The sequence below is a fragment of the Amblyomma mixtum genome, chromosome 3, assembly GCF_055824585.1.
Source record: "Amblyomma mixtum isolate Tamu chromosome 3, ASM5582458v1, whole genome shotgun sequence".
NCBI lineage: Eukaryota > Metazoa > Arthropoda > Arachnida > Ixodida > Ixodidae > Amblyomma > Amblyomma mixtum.
In genome coordinates this window covers 88106929-88122171 of record NC_143014.1, presented here as the reverse complement: position 1 = coordinate 88122171, position 15243 = coordinate 88106929, and the positions used below count along the sequence as shown (strand labels likewise).

The window sequence follows — 15243 nt, the reverse complement described above, 5'->3', positions numbered from 1 at the left end:
CCTTGCCGTACCGAATTGGGCTCAGTACACTTGTAAAAAATTGTAAATTGTGGTGTTTAAGGTGGCGGTTCCACTGCCGCCATCTTGCGTGTAGTTCATATTCTGCCACCAGGCTACGACACTGATCCATCACTGAGAAAGTGTCTACCCGTCTTGCCCCCAGCGACCCGAGACTGGTTTTGGTTGAGATGTTGAGATACGTGTCCGGTCCTTTCTTGACCCGTGCACCTGTGCTGCGTGAGGGTTCTTTTGTTGCTGCACCTGCCTTCAGAGGATTCAAACGAACCATGGCAAGCCCGGCTGCTAGTCCCCGTCGTGCGTGGGGGGAGGTGTTGGCTGGGGTGGTTCCGCATGCTTCTTTCTCTGCCTGTCCCTTGCCAAAGCCAAAGAGAGTGGGGCGAGCCGGGGCAAAGAGGGTACCGTCTTTGTCCAAACGGCGTCAGAGGTGAGGTGATCCTTGTTCGGGATAAGGATGCCAGCACGGGAACAGAGGACCGTTTCCTTCTCTCTCTTGTTTAGCCTTGGCTAAATAGCCGCAGAAAGCTGTACCGTCGATGTTACTATCTGGAGGGCCTCCTTTGAGGGAATGTGCCGTTTCGTTCTTGAGTTTTACGCGACTACAGACTTTCCTGTTTTCAATGTCGTGACATATATTAGTGGGAGCAAAGAAAAAGAAAAAAATAATGCTGCCCAGCCCGCATCGCAAAAGGCACAACGTCGACACAGTGGAAACTTGGGAGAGTTAGTGATAACTGTCGACATAATTGCACAGAGCAAATTAGTAAGTAAGCGAAAAGAGGAAGCGGACGCCAAAAATAAGGAAGGTGTGAAATAAAGAAAATTAATTATGTTTATGTCCCATGTATATATTTCTAGCGTTTTTTTTTTTTTCAATGAACCTTATAGTTGAAATCGGTGCCTTTCTTGTGTCCTTCCTTCTGCCCTTGTCTTTTGCGCGTTCAATCACTTCGTCACTGTTGATGCATAATAATATTAGTAGTAGTCGGAACACTCCTGGTCTAGAGTGTAACCTGCTAACTATAGCGCTGAAAAAAAAAATATATTTTTTTATCAAATGATATTGCATCTATGATGAGAAAACTATAACAAAGACAGCTATACAATTTAGTCAACGCTCAGCGTATGCCTGTCCAACCTTATAAACTATGGTTGGTAAAGAAAAAGGCAGAGAGAAGTGGGCAATTGTCAATTTCTGTTTACCCTTGAGATGAATCGACATTGCGCAAGAGACGTGAAATTGCTATTGAGAGGGTTAGCACCGCAGGGTGTTGGAATGTGTTTACCTCAGAAGCAAATATTCGTCGTACATGCGGCGGCACCTTGCAACCAATTCCGATCAACTTCGACGGAATTTTGCCAAGGCTCACAAAAATGCAGTATACAGATGCATACCATTCACGAGGCGGACTCGAGACTTTTTTATAGACATTGTACGAAGAAGAACGGGGGGGGGGGGGGGTGCAGGAATGCTGCCAAAAAAAAGGGGTCGGCTACAAAGCGATAGTTCTGTAGGCACTTAGGGCGACCCCCTCCCCTCTCTCGTTTGGACCCTCAACTGCGTGCTCTTATTCATTTTAGACGTACGTCTTTATTGTATCCAGTTTGCATCATTAGGTTGCTTATTCCCTCCAGAATTTTCCATCGCGTGTTGAAATGTATATCTTTCTAACCTTGCGTCGATTTGCCTCGATTTGGTTGGGTCAAAGATTGAAAAAGTGCGCCCGCGTATGTGTGTGTGTATGCGTGCGTGTCCACGCGCGCGTACCTGGAAACTGTAGGAACAGTTGCTATTTTCACACCGTCTATTGTCAGGAAACTATAGCCTCGTTTACATGAACCCGACTTCGGCGGGTCGAGCCAGGAGATCGAGTTGAGCAAGGTCAGCCCAACTTGACTGCATGTTTACATGAACTCGATTTTAGCGAGTCGCGACCGGTTCAACAGCAGCGGCACCAAGCGTCGAACGGCGCAGCGGGAAAGGGCAGTGGCAGCCGGGAAGATTGCGGCATGCACGGCTGCCTCGCAGGCGCTACGGCGCAAGCGAATAACAGGTTCGCATTTATCACCCCTCCTTCCACTAACCCTACTCAGACCGGTTTACGTGCTGTCTGCTGTTGGGGTCGAGTGAGTCAACCCACCCACTGCAGCGGAGTTGACTGGACTCGCTCCCTCGACTCCCGGACCCGACTCGTTTACATGAACCCAGTAACCGGTTTTCAGCTCAAATCCTCCACTCAACCCGTCATGTAAACACCGCTTATAACGTGCTTGTAATAATTTTCCGAGAATTCCTTTTCCTGCGGCGCTAGTCTACCCCGCCTGCAGGAGGGGCGCGCAGCAAGGGGAGGGGGCGGTCCTTTGTGCCAGTTCCCGAAAAGGGGACTTCTCAGCACTATAGTCGGTTACAACAAAAGAACGAAGCGGCACACGCAACTCAGACGGAGCTCTCCAGCCAATCACGTCGATTTGTGTGGCTGTGCATGCAGCCAAGTCTGCGAAAGAGAACGAAGGAGTCGGCGCTTTGTCCCCGTGTCGCCGACGGTGGATGTCCTTTGTTCGGGATAAGGCTAAAAGAATAATAACGCAAAAAGAAAGGAAGAGATTTTGCTGCCCCGGCATCCGCCATCGTCTCTAGGAGCACCTGAGCAGGAGCAGGGGAAAAGACAGGGAGAAAGGCGAAGGTACTAGTAGGTGTGGTGCCCCCGTTAATTGTCTCAGCTGCACTGGCCACTAAAGGGGGAGGGGGGGGGGAGAGGGCTGGGCTGCTCACCTTTCGCATAGATCCGCGCGAGAGCGTCTTTTTCGCAAAAGCGCTGAATGCTACAGGTGGGGTCATATTCGGCAACAGACGGTCGTGGCAGCTTCAGTCTCCACTGCTGTCGCGGCGCACCTGTGGTGACCGAACAGAAAACTGTTCGGTCGACGCGCTTGGCTGGGCGGTCTCCTTTGATGGGCATGTGCTGCTCCGTTCTTGAGTTGTACCCGACTTATATGCCACATGGATTCATTTCAGCGGTGGAACATGGCGCCCTCTGAACCACGGCATTCGTTTGAAAGAAGTGCGAGTCTAGTTCAGGAAAACTGCACCTGCTCCATGGTTAGTGCTGAAATAGTGCAGCTGCAGCCGCCATGGAAGCAGATGATGGTTTGCGGGTTGTGATAAACGGCGGAGACTCAAGTAACTTTCACTCGTCGACAAGCTAGAACGCTGCTCGAGTTCTCCAAAGAAACGGATCGAGGCTGGTTCATGGCAACATGTTATTGTGATGTGCGGTTTGCACATTTCTTCATGAGATACGAGAGGTTGGCTGCCGCTGATGTAGGCTGTAAACAGCTGGCTCCAATTCATTGGCATCGCAAAGGCTAGCGACGACCAGGCCTGCACTCGACCATTCGTTTTGGAAGCAGACAGTGGCAAACTGCGCTCAAAGTGCCGGAACTAGCGGTACACACCCGCCGCACCGCCGCTGCCGCAGAACTTTGCCGAACTGGTGCATTGAGTGCAGGCGAATCGAGCGCTCTCCAACTTCCCCTCCACAGCGCTAGCCGGAACAACGAACAACCGGCAGCACGAAGCGAAAGCCTGTCTCTTCCCTTTCCTGTCGCTTTAGCAATGCCAAAGCTGTCCTCGAAAAATAATACGACGCCCAGAATGCGTTTCGTAGCGTCAGGTGAAAAAAATTGGCAGTGGCTTAGCTCTGCTATGCCTGGATATACGTAGCGTCAAGTGATCCGGTGTTTCGGCCGCACGTTTCGCCTTGGCTGCTCGACGGCAAACTGCCAGGCGACAACCTCGGGATCGGAAGAATTTACATTTTCCAGTCTTCTGCGCCGTTTGGCAGCGGCTCGACTCTCCTTAGCTTACCAGAGCTTACATGTTGAGCGCGACCGTCATTTCTCCGCGCACCCTCCTCGCGCATGCGCAGTAGCGCGCGGCGCAACTGTCGTAAACACGAGGTCACGCGTCGGAGAGGAGCGCACGCCGGCGGCGCCGGCAGCGAGGAGCTCGCACCGGCGGACCTGCGCCTCTCGTGACGTCACGCGGTTCTCGCGCTGCGCATAACAGGCGGCGCACACTCGCGCAAAACTCGGCTCTGACCCGCGTAGTGTGGCTTTACTAGCTTTACGCTACAAAACAATCCAGCAAAGCAATATGGCGGAAATCTGCTTGGAAGTTCGACACACACTACATAGGGCAAAATCGAGGGAAACGTGCGAACATCGTAGAGGTATCGTTCCCTGTCGTGAACACCTCCTGATTGTAAATGTTTAACAGCGCCACACTCGTTATTTTTTTGAACTGTGATTATTTAGTACACGTGCATGTGTGTAGATGGCGCTACTTACTAAATTTATCTACATTTATCGCATGCCGCTGCGTTAAGCCTGTTTCACATGGAAGCGAATATGCTAGCGAAATCTGCCGCCGCGACGGAAAAACCTGTTTTGAGTCGTCGCTGCGACGAGCGGCGAGGTTTCAACAAGTTGGAAATTTTCGCCGCGACGCGCCGCTCAATCGCTCAGTCGCTTGCATGTGAACCGGCCTTTATTGCTATTATTGTTTGTATTCTGTGGACTTTGTTCTTGGCAATTGTTACAAGTTGATTAAAGGAATGAGAGACCGACATTTTAAGAGTATATTTGCCAGAAAAAAAGAAGCCGCGGAACGTTTCAAGAGCTTGTGTCCTTCATGAGGAGAACAAAAAAGGTAGCTAAAATCAACTAGACATTGCGCATTCCCCAAAAGCCGTAGAGTAAAGGCGATGCTTAGCCGCGTAGAGCGAAGTATTAAGTTTCTTCACGCAAAATCTCAAAACTGCCACGCGCTGGTTACCTGAACAATTTTGCATTCCGTTTTTAACTATTTCGAAAAAACGCTAATTTTGATCAGGAATAACTTTTAAACTAAACAAGGCAGACGGATGAAATTTTCAGAATGGAAGGGCGATTAGACGATCTCAAACTGTACAAAAAGGCGCCGCAATGCAATGCATATCCCAAAAGTTATTGCAGATTACATTGTTCTGTTTTCTATGCTTTTCAAACATGTGTGGCTAATAAACTAATCTATACACGTACTTCTAAATGCTTAAATATGTTGATTAGCATCCGATCTCAAAGTATCTCGAAAGATATTTCTCTAGGTGCAAGAGGTTTTTCACAATTTTGCATTTCCTGAGACAAGTTGAGCTCAACTGCCAGTTTTCATCTTTGCGTTTTCTTTTACAGTTGAAACAAATTTGCAGCTACCGTTAAACAAAATGCATCTTTTGAAAGCAGAGAAAAGTAGCTTTTCGGAGATATCTGAACCATATTTATGAAGCGAACGAGCGAGGTACAGTCGACGTACAAATATCACCAAAAATGGTTCCCGCTCACCGTCAGAGTGGGACCGCCACCTTAACGCTCCGAACCGACACAGGGGCTATCAGGGACACCGCAGTGGAGGTCTCCGGAATAACCTCGAATGCCTGGGGATCGTTAACATGCACTGACATCGCACAGCAAACGGGCTTCTATTGCGTTTCGCCTCCATGAAAATCCGACCGCCGCGGCTGGGCCATAACACTCCTATCCGCGTAAGTACGTATATACCGATGTGAAGTTATCGTACCTTTTTCGGTGCTAGCTTTCCTTTCCAATTGCGATGAGTCTCATTACCTCCATCGCACATGCTAAGGACATTCGAGAAAGCCCATATGGCAACGACGGAGGAAGGCGCTGCGGATGGAAAAGGAGGAGCGGTACTGCCGTTCTAGTTGCGACGGCATTAATTACCCGGAGAGAAAGATCAGAAAGATGCTCACTCTAAACAATTCTCGAACACGTTAAGAGCGTTAGTTGACGACTGATATAGTCACAGATCACTGGCACGTTCTTTCTCTTCACGGTTCCTAATTGCAGGTTAATCCTGGTTTTATTCAACATCGAAATTGTGGAGGACCTTTGCTGAATGGTGAAGTGCGTAGATTGCTAGCACACAGCAGTGCTGTTGATAGCTAACAAGGCAGATGTAAAATGGATATATGCTTTAGAATTTCTTGACGATGTTTATCATGCGTGCATTCAACATTTTTTTTTGGTGCCAGCATATCGCCTATTGTTCCATTCTTGATGTGCCACAAACTCAGAGGAGTGATATTACCGCGGAATAAAATTTACTTATTGACGCTAACGGGGCATATGGGATCAAGACAGTTTCCCTATTTGTTTTCTTACCGCGATAGCTTCACCTCCAGGCCACTGAGAATAGTATGCAGCTAAACAAGGAAGTGAGCGCTCTCGAAAATGCGCTCCGTGGTCTCGCGTTATCCAGGTCCCAGTGACACCAGGTCCCAGGGATATCCGAAACTCCAGATATCCGAACACCTTTGAGTACTTGCGAGGGATGTCCATGGGAAGTCCTTGCTTTAGATGGCCGGACACGTTATCCGGTGGATATCCCGTTCGGGTCATATTACGGACATTTACTTGCGTCTCATTACTTCGGATAATGTTCGTGACAAACGTGGTAGAGTGGGCTCAAGTGTTTTTCTAATAGAAGATCCGCTAATAGAAGGTCCGCTCACTTTCATTTCCTATTTGTGTCATCACAGATTCGTAACTGCCCCGCCGCGGTGGCTCAGTGGTTACAGCGCTCGGCTGCTGGCCCGAAAGACGCGGGTTCGATCCCGGCCGTGGCGGCTGAATTTCGATGAAGGCGAAATTCTAGAGGCCCGTGTGCTGTGCGATGTCAGTGCACGTTAAAGAACCACAGGTGGTCGAAACTTCCGGAGGCCTTCACTACGGCGTCCCTCATAGCCTGAGTCGCTTTGGGACGTTAAACTACAATTAACAAAATCAAACAGATTCGTAACTGAATGAAATAATAATGCGTAACGTGCAAGAGCCGCTGGCTCCCAAAGGGGGGTCTAGATTTGGAATATATAAGCTCGTGGAAATTCTTCGTTCTGTGGATGTATGCTCAATGTGTTGGTGCTGCATGACTTCTGTTTTGTAGCGTTTCTGTAACCTTATCTCTGTTTAACATGTGCTTGTTGACCGACATATTCGCCATGACAGCGTGTGTTGCTATCAGGGTGTCGAACCGGAACCGAACCCGAACCCGAAACCGGAACCGAACCCGCATTTTCGTCCGGAACCGGAACCGAACCGAACCCATATTTTTTTCGCCATCTTGGAACTGAACCCGAACCGGAACGATTCAAAGGAACCGTTCCGAACCGGTTCGGGACCCGGTTCAGCCCCACTTTTTTGCATCCCGGCATACTTCATGTTTGCGCACAAAATGAGATGATCTAGCGCATAGATTTACCCATCCGTAGCTCTCTGCACTGGGAAGTGCGAAAATGGTACCCAGTATATGCGACAGCCAACTTACAGGAAGTCTGGTGCCTGGGAAGAAGCCTAATTGACGTTTCTGTAATGTACTACCGCCAGTTCTAAAGACTTGTACGTCAGGATTATGTGAAATCTTGAGTTATTACTCCTCACCTTTTACATATTTGCGTAAATATTTAATCAGGTTGTTAGGACTGCTCGAACTGAATAAAGTACTATAGACAACAAATTTTTCCTTGCGTGGTTTCGTCTTTCAAACGATGCGTTAGACATTGGGGTACATGGAGCACCCCGTGGTATCCACCAAAGACATAATAAATAATTTATATTTGAATTTCTCCTTGACCCTGTTTCGGTTTCACCAACATAACGGTGGCTGTGACGTGTAGTGGAAATTAGGTGGCGTGAGGGGAAATAAAACGGCAATATAACTGCTGATACGTCGTTCGTTGTAATTATAGGTCTTGGAGCCGCCGGCTTATTAAAGTGCTATAGTGAGTCTAAACAACGTATCAGCGTTTGTATTAGTTTTCCCGTGCCTCTCATGACCTAATGTTGAACTCACGTCACAGCCATCATTCGGTTGATAAAACCGAAACAACATGGGATAAAAAATTATTTTCTAAATTATTTATTGGCAGTAGGGGAATACCACACGGTGAACCATGTATTCTAAAAACGATGGCGTCATTTTAAAGGTGAAAACACGCAACAAAATTGGGTGTCTACAGTCATTTCAGCACCGATTGAGAATGCCTTCCTTTTCTGTGCGTCATTTCCCACATATAGATGAAATATTAGCGCGAGGACCCAACAACGTTGTGATGGTGGTTTTTGAGGAAAGGAAATTGCGCAGTAACTGTCTCACTTCTTGATGGACACCTGACCCATGGGTGAGAGTGAAAGAAGAAATAGAAACAGGCGCAGTAGGGAGGGCTCAGCAATAATTTCTACCAGCTGGGGATCCTTGACGTGCACTGACATCGCACAGCACACGGTACCTTTTGCGTTTTGCCTCCATCGAAACGTGGCCCCCGGGTCCGGGTTCGAACCCGGGTACACCGAATAAGTAACCGAGTGCCCTAACCACTGAGCCAGCGCCGTTGGTAGTGCAACATTTACTTTTGTAAGCGCTCATTGTCTCAGACAGCAGGTTCTAAATAAAACCCCTCACGATGGGTCTGTAGGGCAATAAAGGGAAAAAAATTGGCTCAGTGGCTGTGGAGCTCGGCTGCTGATTCCAAAAATATAAAAACCAATGTGTTCTGTCGCACGTTGCAAATCCCCAGCTGGTGTCGTCAATCTGGAGCCCGCCATAACACCGTCTATCCTATAGCCCCAATGTCTACTCGACACGTTAAACCCGAAATATTGCTACTAGTGTTAACAAAAGGAGAATGTATAAATTGGTGCAGTTTCTTTTTTTTTTAGAATCCGCATATTCTTGTTTGTGCGCGACGGAAATATGCAACGAAAGGCGGGCCCTTGGCAACGGTGGAGATGTACTAATAAGAAAAAAATTACATACCGATTGCACAAAAGGGCAATGCGGAAATACATGCGCTCGCTGGCATGCGATAGTGATTACGCCTAGAAAGATGTTGCGATGAAATGTAACTGCGATGAAGTGATTTCGTTATGCCGATTCGCTGAAATCGTTCTGCTTGTAAGAAAAAATATCTGCCAGTCGCCAGCGCGCGGCTCAAAGCCTCATGCCAGCATAACTCCCTTTCTCCGCCCGCATATGGAAATTCCAGACGGCGCACACGTCAAGAAAGGGGAACCAGTCAGGAGGTTGAACTTGCGCAGCATATTCCTCCTGCATTAAAGTGCACTGTTATCTGTACAGTGACCTCGTTGGACGCGGCGGTTCTGCGTGTTCATCCATCATGCGGGTTTTCCACACGCTAAACAGTCCTATGAACACGAAGAGTTCGCACGGAATTCCTAAGTTTTTCATCGCAGCCACAAATGTTATAATGAAATGCATGATCTCAATGATTTTTTTAAGAGACTGCTTAAGTATGTCCTAAAAGAACACAGCATCGCGACAAAAATATCATTTTATTGCTCAAACTGATTCTCGTTGCTCGCACAGGTGGAAATGCACTGACCACGGCACAAACGTCCATTTGGCGTGAAGGTAATGTCTGTTGCAAAAGTTTACAGCCCACCACACCATTGAAATAAACGGCGCGGTGGGCTGTAAACTTTTGCAACTGACGGTACGTCCTAACATGTAAGGCCCATGTCTGAAGCGTGAAAAAGGTTTTTGTGGCCGATTGAATCTACAGTCGAGCCCACTTCTAACGAACTTGACGGTCACGCGAGTTCAGTTCGTTATATCTGATGTTCTTAGCAAGTGGATTCTTACAACAGCCAAAAACACTAAGGCCGCTAAAAGTGGCGTTTATTTCTTATAAAACTGCGGCCTACTTGTGCAAAGGAGAGCCTGTCGCAGCTCTTTCCAGGCTATCTAGGGCGGTCATTTAATCCTCGTCGAGACCTTGCTGCCAATTATCAAATTCAGGGACGGGGTATCACTAATCATGGATGAAGTGGGCATGGAAACTGGTGGCAGGTCGGCCACATAATTGAGATTCCTGGCAGTAGGGAGAGCTCGCGCTTGGTGTTGAACGTCTCCGTCAGAGCAGGAGCTTCTGCGATTTTGTGGTCCGCAGGAACGTAGTTATCCGAGGAACTATCTGGTCGGCTATGGATCCACGAAGCGCGTTGCCACAAATCTGCATGTTCCTGGTCACACGTGTTTTCGAGCTTCTTCTACCGTACCTGGGTTGATGCAGCGACGAAGTAGCGCAGCGCTTGTGGCGCAGAATGCATCCGTTGCACTGTCCGCTGTATGACAATGCCTGCACATAGTAGCGGCGCTAAAGATGGAGACGACTGGGCAGGCCATGCTTGCCACGTGACCGGCATAGCCAGCAAGGATTTCAGAATTGTGAAATCGTTGTTGTTAGTTGATCCGCGACCATGGTCAGCAGCTTCGCTTTCGACGATGCCCCTTTCTCACGCGCACCGCGCTTTTTCCATTCGGGATGCTTTGCCCAGCAACACGTAGGCAATGATTGCCCTCGTAGGCCATCGACGCGGGTTTGGCCGGCGGTTACTTACTATTTCAATAGAGAGTTATAGCATATTGTTACCGTGTTTACTTCACCGTTTACAGTGTTACCGGATGCCGGACTTTCCGGTTAGCGCTGCGCACGCCAGTGCCGCCTTTTAATTCCATGTCTGGGTTGACATGTTCTTTCCGGGGCGGTGTCCTGAAGGTTGAGAGGCGCTATTTCATCTGCGTGCTTAGCGGAAGAACTACCTCTACAACTTCAGGGTAGTTCACCGCGCCACCTCGTTCGCTGTAACCCAGTGGTGTGGCCAGAGTTGTTCGCTGTATCTGCGACGAATTTGCGTTGCCCTTGTGCATATTTTCACAGGAGCACCACACCCGCTCGTAATAAGCGAGCGTTCGTTATATGTGCAGCCATTAAAATGGGCTGCACAGTACATCCGCTTATGATACACTAGTATCAAGAAAGTCTAGGTAAGGCTGTATATGTAAGGGTAGAGGAAGTAATGACCGATCGCAACATTTGCCATCTGCCTTGTGGAGAGGCCGTACAGGTAAGTAAATGCGAACAGTGAGCAAAGCGAATGAATCAGCACAAAGCTTTCTCGCGAGCATGTCCCGGAAATACAGGCGTGCACTTAGTCGCCTATTAAGCCCAGCTGCCAGAAAGGGGTTGTTTGTAGCTTTGAAAATAAATGGCTGAAACAAGTTGGTAGAAAAATGGTGCAGGACAGATTAACCACTCTTTATTCATCCATCAAGGGCACCAAAAATTCTGTTGGCACAAAGGTTGCCTTTGATAGCGCCCCAGGAAAAGTCACAAACATTCTATGTAGTGCAAGTATATCTACTTCCTCGCACAATGCTGCACTTGCAAGAATGTTGCAGCTCAACGTCGCAATGAAGATGTTGCCAATTTGTGTCTGTGCAAAAACAAAGCTTTCTCAACCCATTCAAGCGTGTGTTTAATTATCATACACTTTTTATCAGAAAAAAAGAGGTTGACGTCACCATATTAAGGCAATGCCGTAATTTCTTATTGCATTATAGTGAGAAGCCACGATTAGCTGTGTTTTTGAAGATACTGAGCTATAGAGGCTCGGGATATATAACGTGAGTCACAAAGGTGATGTCGAATAGGTGATTTAAATAAAATATATTCGCTAAGTTCTGGATGTTAGGGAGAGCTAGTGCTCCCATGAGGCTCTCGTTGGGCGGCGGATGGGCGGTGGAGGGGCTCTCGCACATTTTTTTACCATGCTATAGTGAAGGAGGGTGGGACTGGCAAGTCGGTTTCGGGGCGACGGAAAGGTCTGTCTGTATGTAGGTGCCGCTACATGACAGTTTCGTTTCTCAGTAGTGCGCGGGAACATACAGGGCGCGTGCGGCGGCAATTTTGGGGCCCTGTAAGTACACTGCGAACAATAAGGTCCCAACTGACTCAAGCTTCAGGGGAAACATATTACTCGCGCGACGGGGTCTTCCAAACTACTCAAGCAGGAGGGCTTTGTAGATGCAAAATCCACCGGCTTTTCGCATTGCACCTCATAAGGTGGATTATAGCGTATACATAGCCGATTTTCATTAATTTCGAGTTCATTTCATTTTGCGGTTGTTGCCGTAAATTCATCTTTTTGATGCGGACAACAAAATAAAATAGGTAAATTAAGAACATCTCGCATTAAACAATTAAGCAAAAGGAAGACGGGAGACGACACGAGCGCTGACTAACAACTGGTTATTTTTTCTGGGAAAAGCATATAAAGGCGCAGGACCAAGGGAACAACCCCAAAAAACAAAAGAACAAAGGTTAAAACTTAAAAACCATACTGCGCATGCACATCACAGTCGAGTCATGATGTCTTTTTCAACGAAATTCGAAGACTGTCTTCCATAGTAGACGGCACTCTCCTATCTCCTGAACCTCACACAATTGCCAAGAAAGCCTGACTCCTTATCTACAAAATTGACAGATGATGAAGCTACACACTCATCTGCTTCCTTCCTGATCATAAAGGCCTCGACAAACTCCCTACAAATGCAAACAGGGTTATTAAACAGGACACTTGTCTTCTTTACTGAAGGAAGAAATTGTGGCACTCGCGGCAATGCAAAGCCAAGTTGTACGACACCGCTACTTTTTTCACCTATCTGTGATGTTCGAACAATTGCCCACTGCTTCCCCACTTAGAAAGACAAGCCTTCTGTTTAATCACCCTGATCGAAATTGTAGGGAGATGGTGGAGGCCTTTATGATCAGGAAGAAAGGAAATGAGCGTGTTGCTTCACCATCCATCAATTTCGTAGATAAGGAGTCAGGCTTTCGTGGCATCTGTGTGAGGTCCAGGCGATAGAGGAGTGCTGTCTACTATGGAATATAGTCTTCGAATTTTGTTGAAAATTATGTCATGACTCGACTATGATGTGCATGCGCACTATGGTTTTTTAGTTTTAATCTTCGTTCTTCTGTTTTTTGGATTGTTCACTGTGGCCTGCGCCTTCATATAATTTTCCGAGAATGTAATAACCAGTTGTTAGTCAGCGTCTGTGTCGTCTCCAGACTTTCTTTTGTCCTGTTTACTGCGCTGCTTAAGCATGAACCCTTACCAACTAGCCCAGTTTTATGTTCTCGTAAACAAATCTTTGCATTTTTTTATTTTGTATACCGATGTGCCAGAAAAAAGAAAACGTATAGCAATGTTGACTGAAACCCATCTGCGTTCTAATTTTTTTTGCCCTGAACCCTTTTGAACCCGTTTGAACCGGTTCGAGACGTCCAAACCGGTTCGAACCGGAACGGAACGGCTCTCTGGAGCCGAACCCGGAACTGAACCCGAAAGGCGTGAACCCGAACCCGAACCGAACCCGAAAAAATGCCGGTTCGACACCCTGGTTGCTATGCAGATTTTACCCGCAAAAGTGTGAGCACTGGGCCAAGCAACTGCACCGTTGTAATCAGGTGTAGTAATATCTTTCTTCACGTCTAATCACAGAAAATGTAAATTAGACTTTCTGAACATTTTTCACGTGGGCCGAGGAAGATTTCTGTCTTGAGCTCATAAAAATCGAGAGGAAAATTTACCGTTATTTGACCAGTAACCAATATGTCATTGTTGAAGACTATACAAATCCTCAGGGACTTCCTGCGGACCTTTCTTCGATAAGAAAAGTGCGGCCAAAGAGATATGTGAAGGATGTCCGCAGGAGTTTCTCCGCACTTCCTGGGACATACGCAGTGTCCTTTCAAGATTTCGCAGGGACATCCCTTGGATGTCAGTGCTGGTACTGGCGTGCGCGCCTTGCGGTGGACGCTCTTGTGAGATGGGCAAGCAGCTGCCGTTGCTGCCGATTAGGCATTGTGCTTGGCGAACGACAGCACACGATGTCGGTAGGCAGTTTCACCACCCGTACAACTGCCCCACAAAAACAACGTTTCTGTTCGAGCAGCTACGGAGAGCTCATCCATGTTTTGGAAGTTAGGACGCTGTAGATACCCGCTTCCCCACAAGACACTCACAAGACATCAGGCAACTACATGGAGACGGCTACAAACATTGACTCATACCCAAGTCGTTACATACACAGTAAGATTTGGCCTACGCACAATGCGTGTGGTGCGGAGAGATAGCCACCCTCTACCACTCCACATGGGGCTGTCGGGCGAGCCCGATAGAGCCCAAAATTACAATCCCGTCTGTAGAGCAGTGGGAGAAGCTTCTGTCCAGCTCCAACCCGCAAGACCTGCTTGCGCTGGCTGAGTGGGCCGAAGAGGCAGCAAGAACCAATGGGATCCTGTACCTAGGAGCACCACCTGCAGCTCAAGACCCCAACCCCTGAACCCCGTCCCATTTTGCGGAATAAAGTTTTATACTATACTACTACTGTTCGAGCAGCGCTGCGAACAACGGACGCAGTTAAACTGACATTTCTCTGAAAAATTAGTAGTGCGATATACTGTCCTGCGGACTATGGTTGGCAGCACCAATATTTGCGAACGCTGAGTTGATAAGGACTGCCATCAACCATAAATACTCTGTTCTGTCTCGCTTACCTGACTGCACGAGCACTGCCAACAAGCTGCGGCGGTTTCAGCGGACTAGAAGTCGCATGGTTCCCAGCGGTTTCTGTGACAATAGATGTTTTTAGCATACCGGACACGTACTAGCGTAGACCGGTTTACTTGACGCCTGCTGCGCACGCGCAGTGTAGCTTCAGCCGGCCCCTCACTTGTCACTGCGCGTGCGCAGGCGTCCAGTAAGCCGGTATACGCCTCCGATAATACGCCTCCAGTACGCTAAAAACGTCTAATGACAAACTTCCAAAGGTGCATAGCGCAGCGTGCCGTCGAATGGTACTGAAAACAGCGTGATAGCCGTCTCTCTTTCCAGACCACCGGCATGCAGGTTGGTGCAGATATGCGTCAGAGCGGAACTATCGCTGTTGAGAACGTATTCATGCTCGAAGCCGCGAGGAGTCGACATTGATGAAACCATTCTGTTGCGTTTCGAACTTTTCTAAGCAATGGAAGATTTTCCCGGCTGTAGTGTTGAAATGGATGTCCGTTGGGCTGGGAAAATTCCACGCGGCCGCTCCCATGAGTTCTCGGCGCATGAAGCAACCAAGACATACGCGGCGGCATGTATCGTATGTCAGCGGCGGTGGCGACAACGTCCCCAGTCTGCTCGCAGAAGCAAAGGTGTGCTCGCTGACGAGCAAACGCGCCTGTGTTTATGTGCAACACGCAAGCGACTCCGGCTTGTTCGCGCCTATGAAAGAGCGTATCGTGTTCCCCTGGG

At 48.1% G+C, this 15243-nt stretch overlaps 1 protein-coding gene across 1 annotated transcript in view; it reads right to left on the bottom strand.

Moving 5' to 3' along the window:
* Positions 1 to 14680, bottom strand: part of LOC149350854 (cytoplasmic dynein 2 intermediate chain 2-like) — a 48635-nt gene extending 33955 nt beyond the window's left edge. The window contains exon 1 of the mRNA XM_089580049.1: positions 14499 to 14680. Within this exon, the coding sequence (XP_089436175.1) occupies positions 14499 to 14596 (98 nt within the window). The 5' untranslated portion in view covers positions 14597 to 14680. The remainder of the gene's footprint in view (positions 1 to 14498) is intronic.
* Between the last annotated feature and the right edge of the window lie 563 nt (positions 14681 to 15243).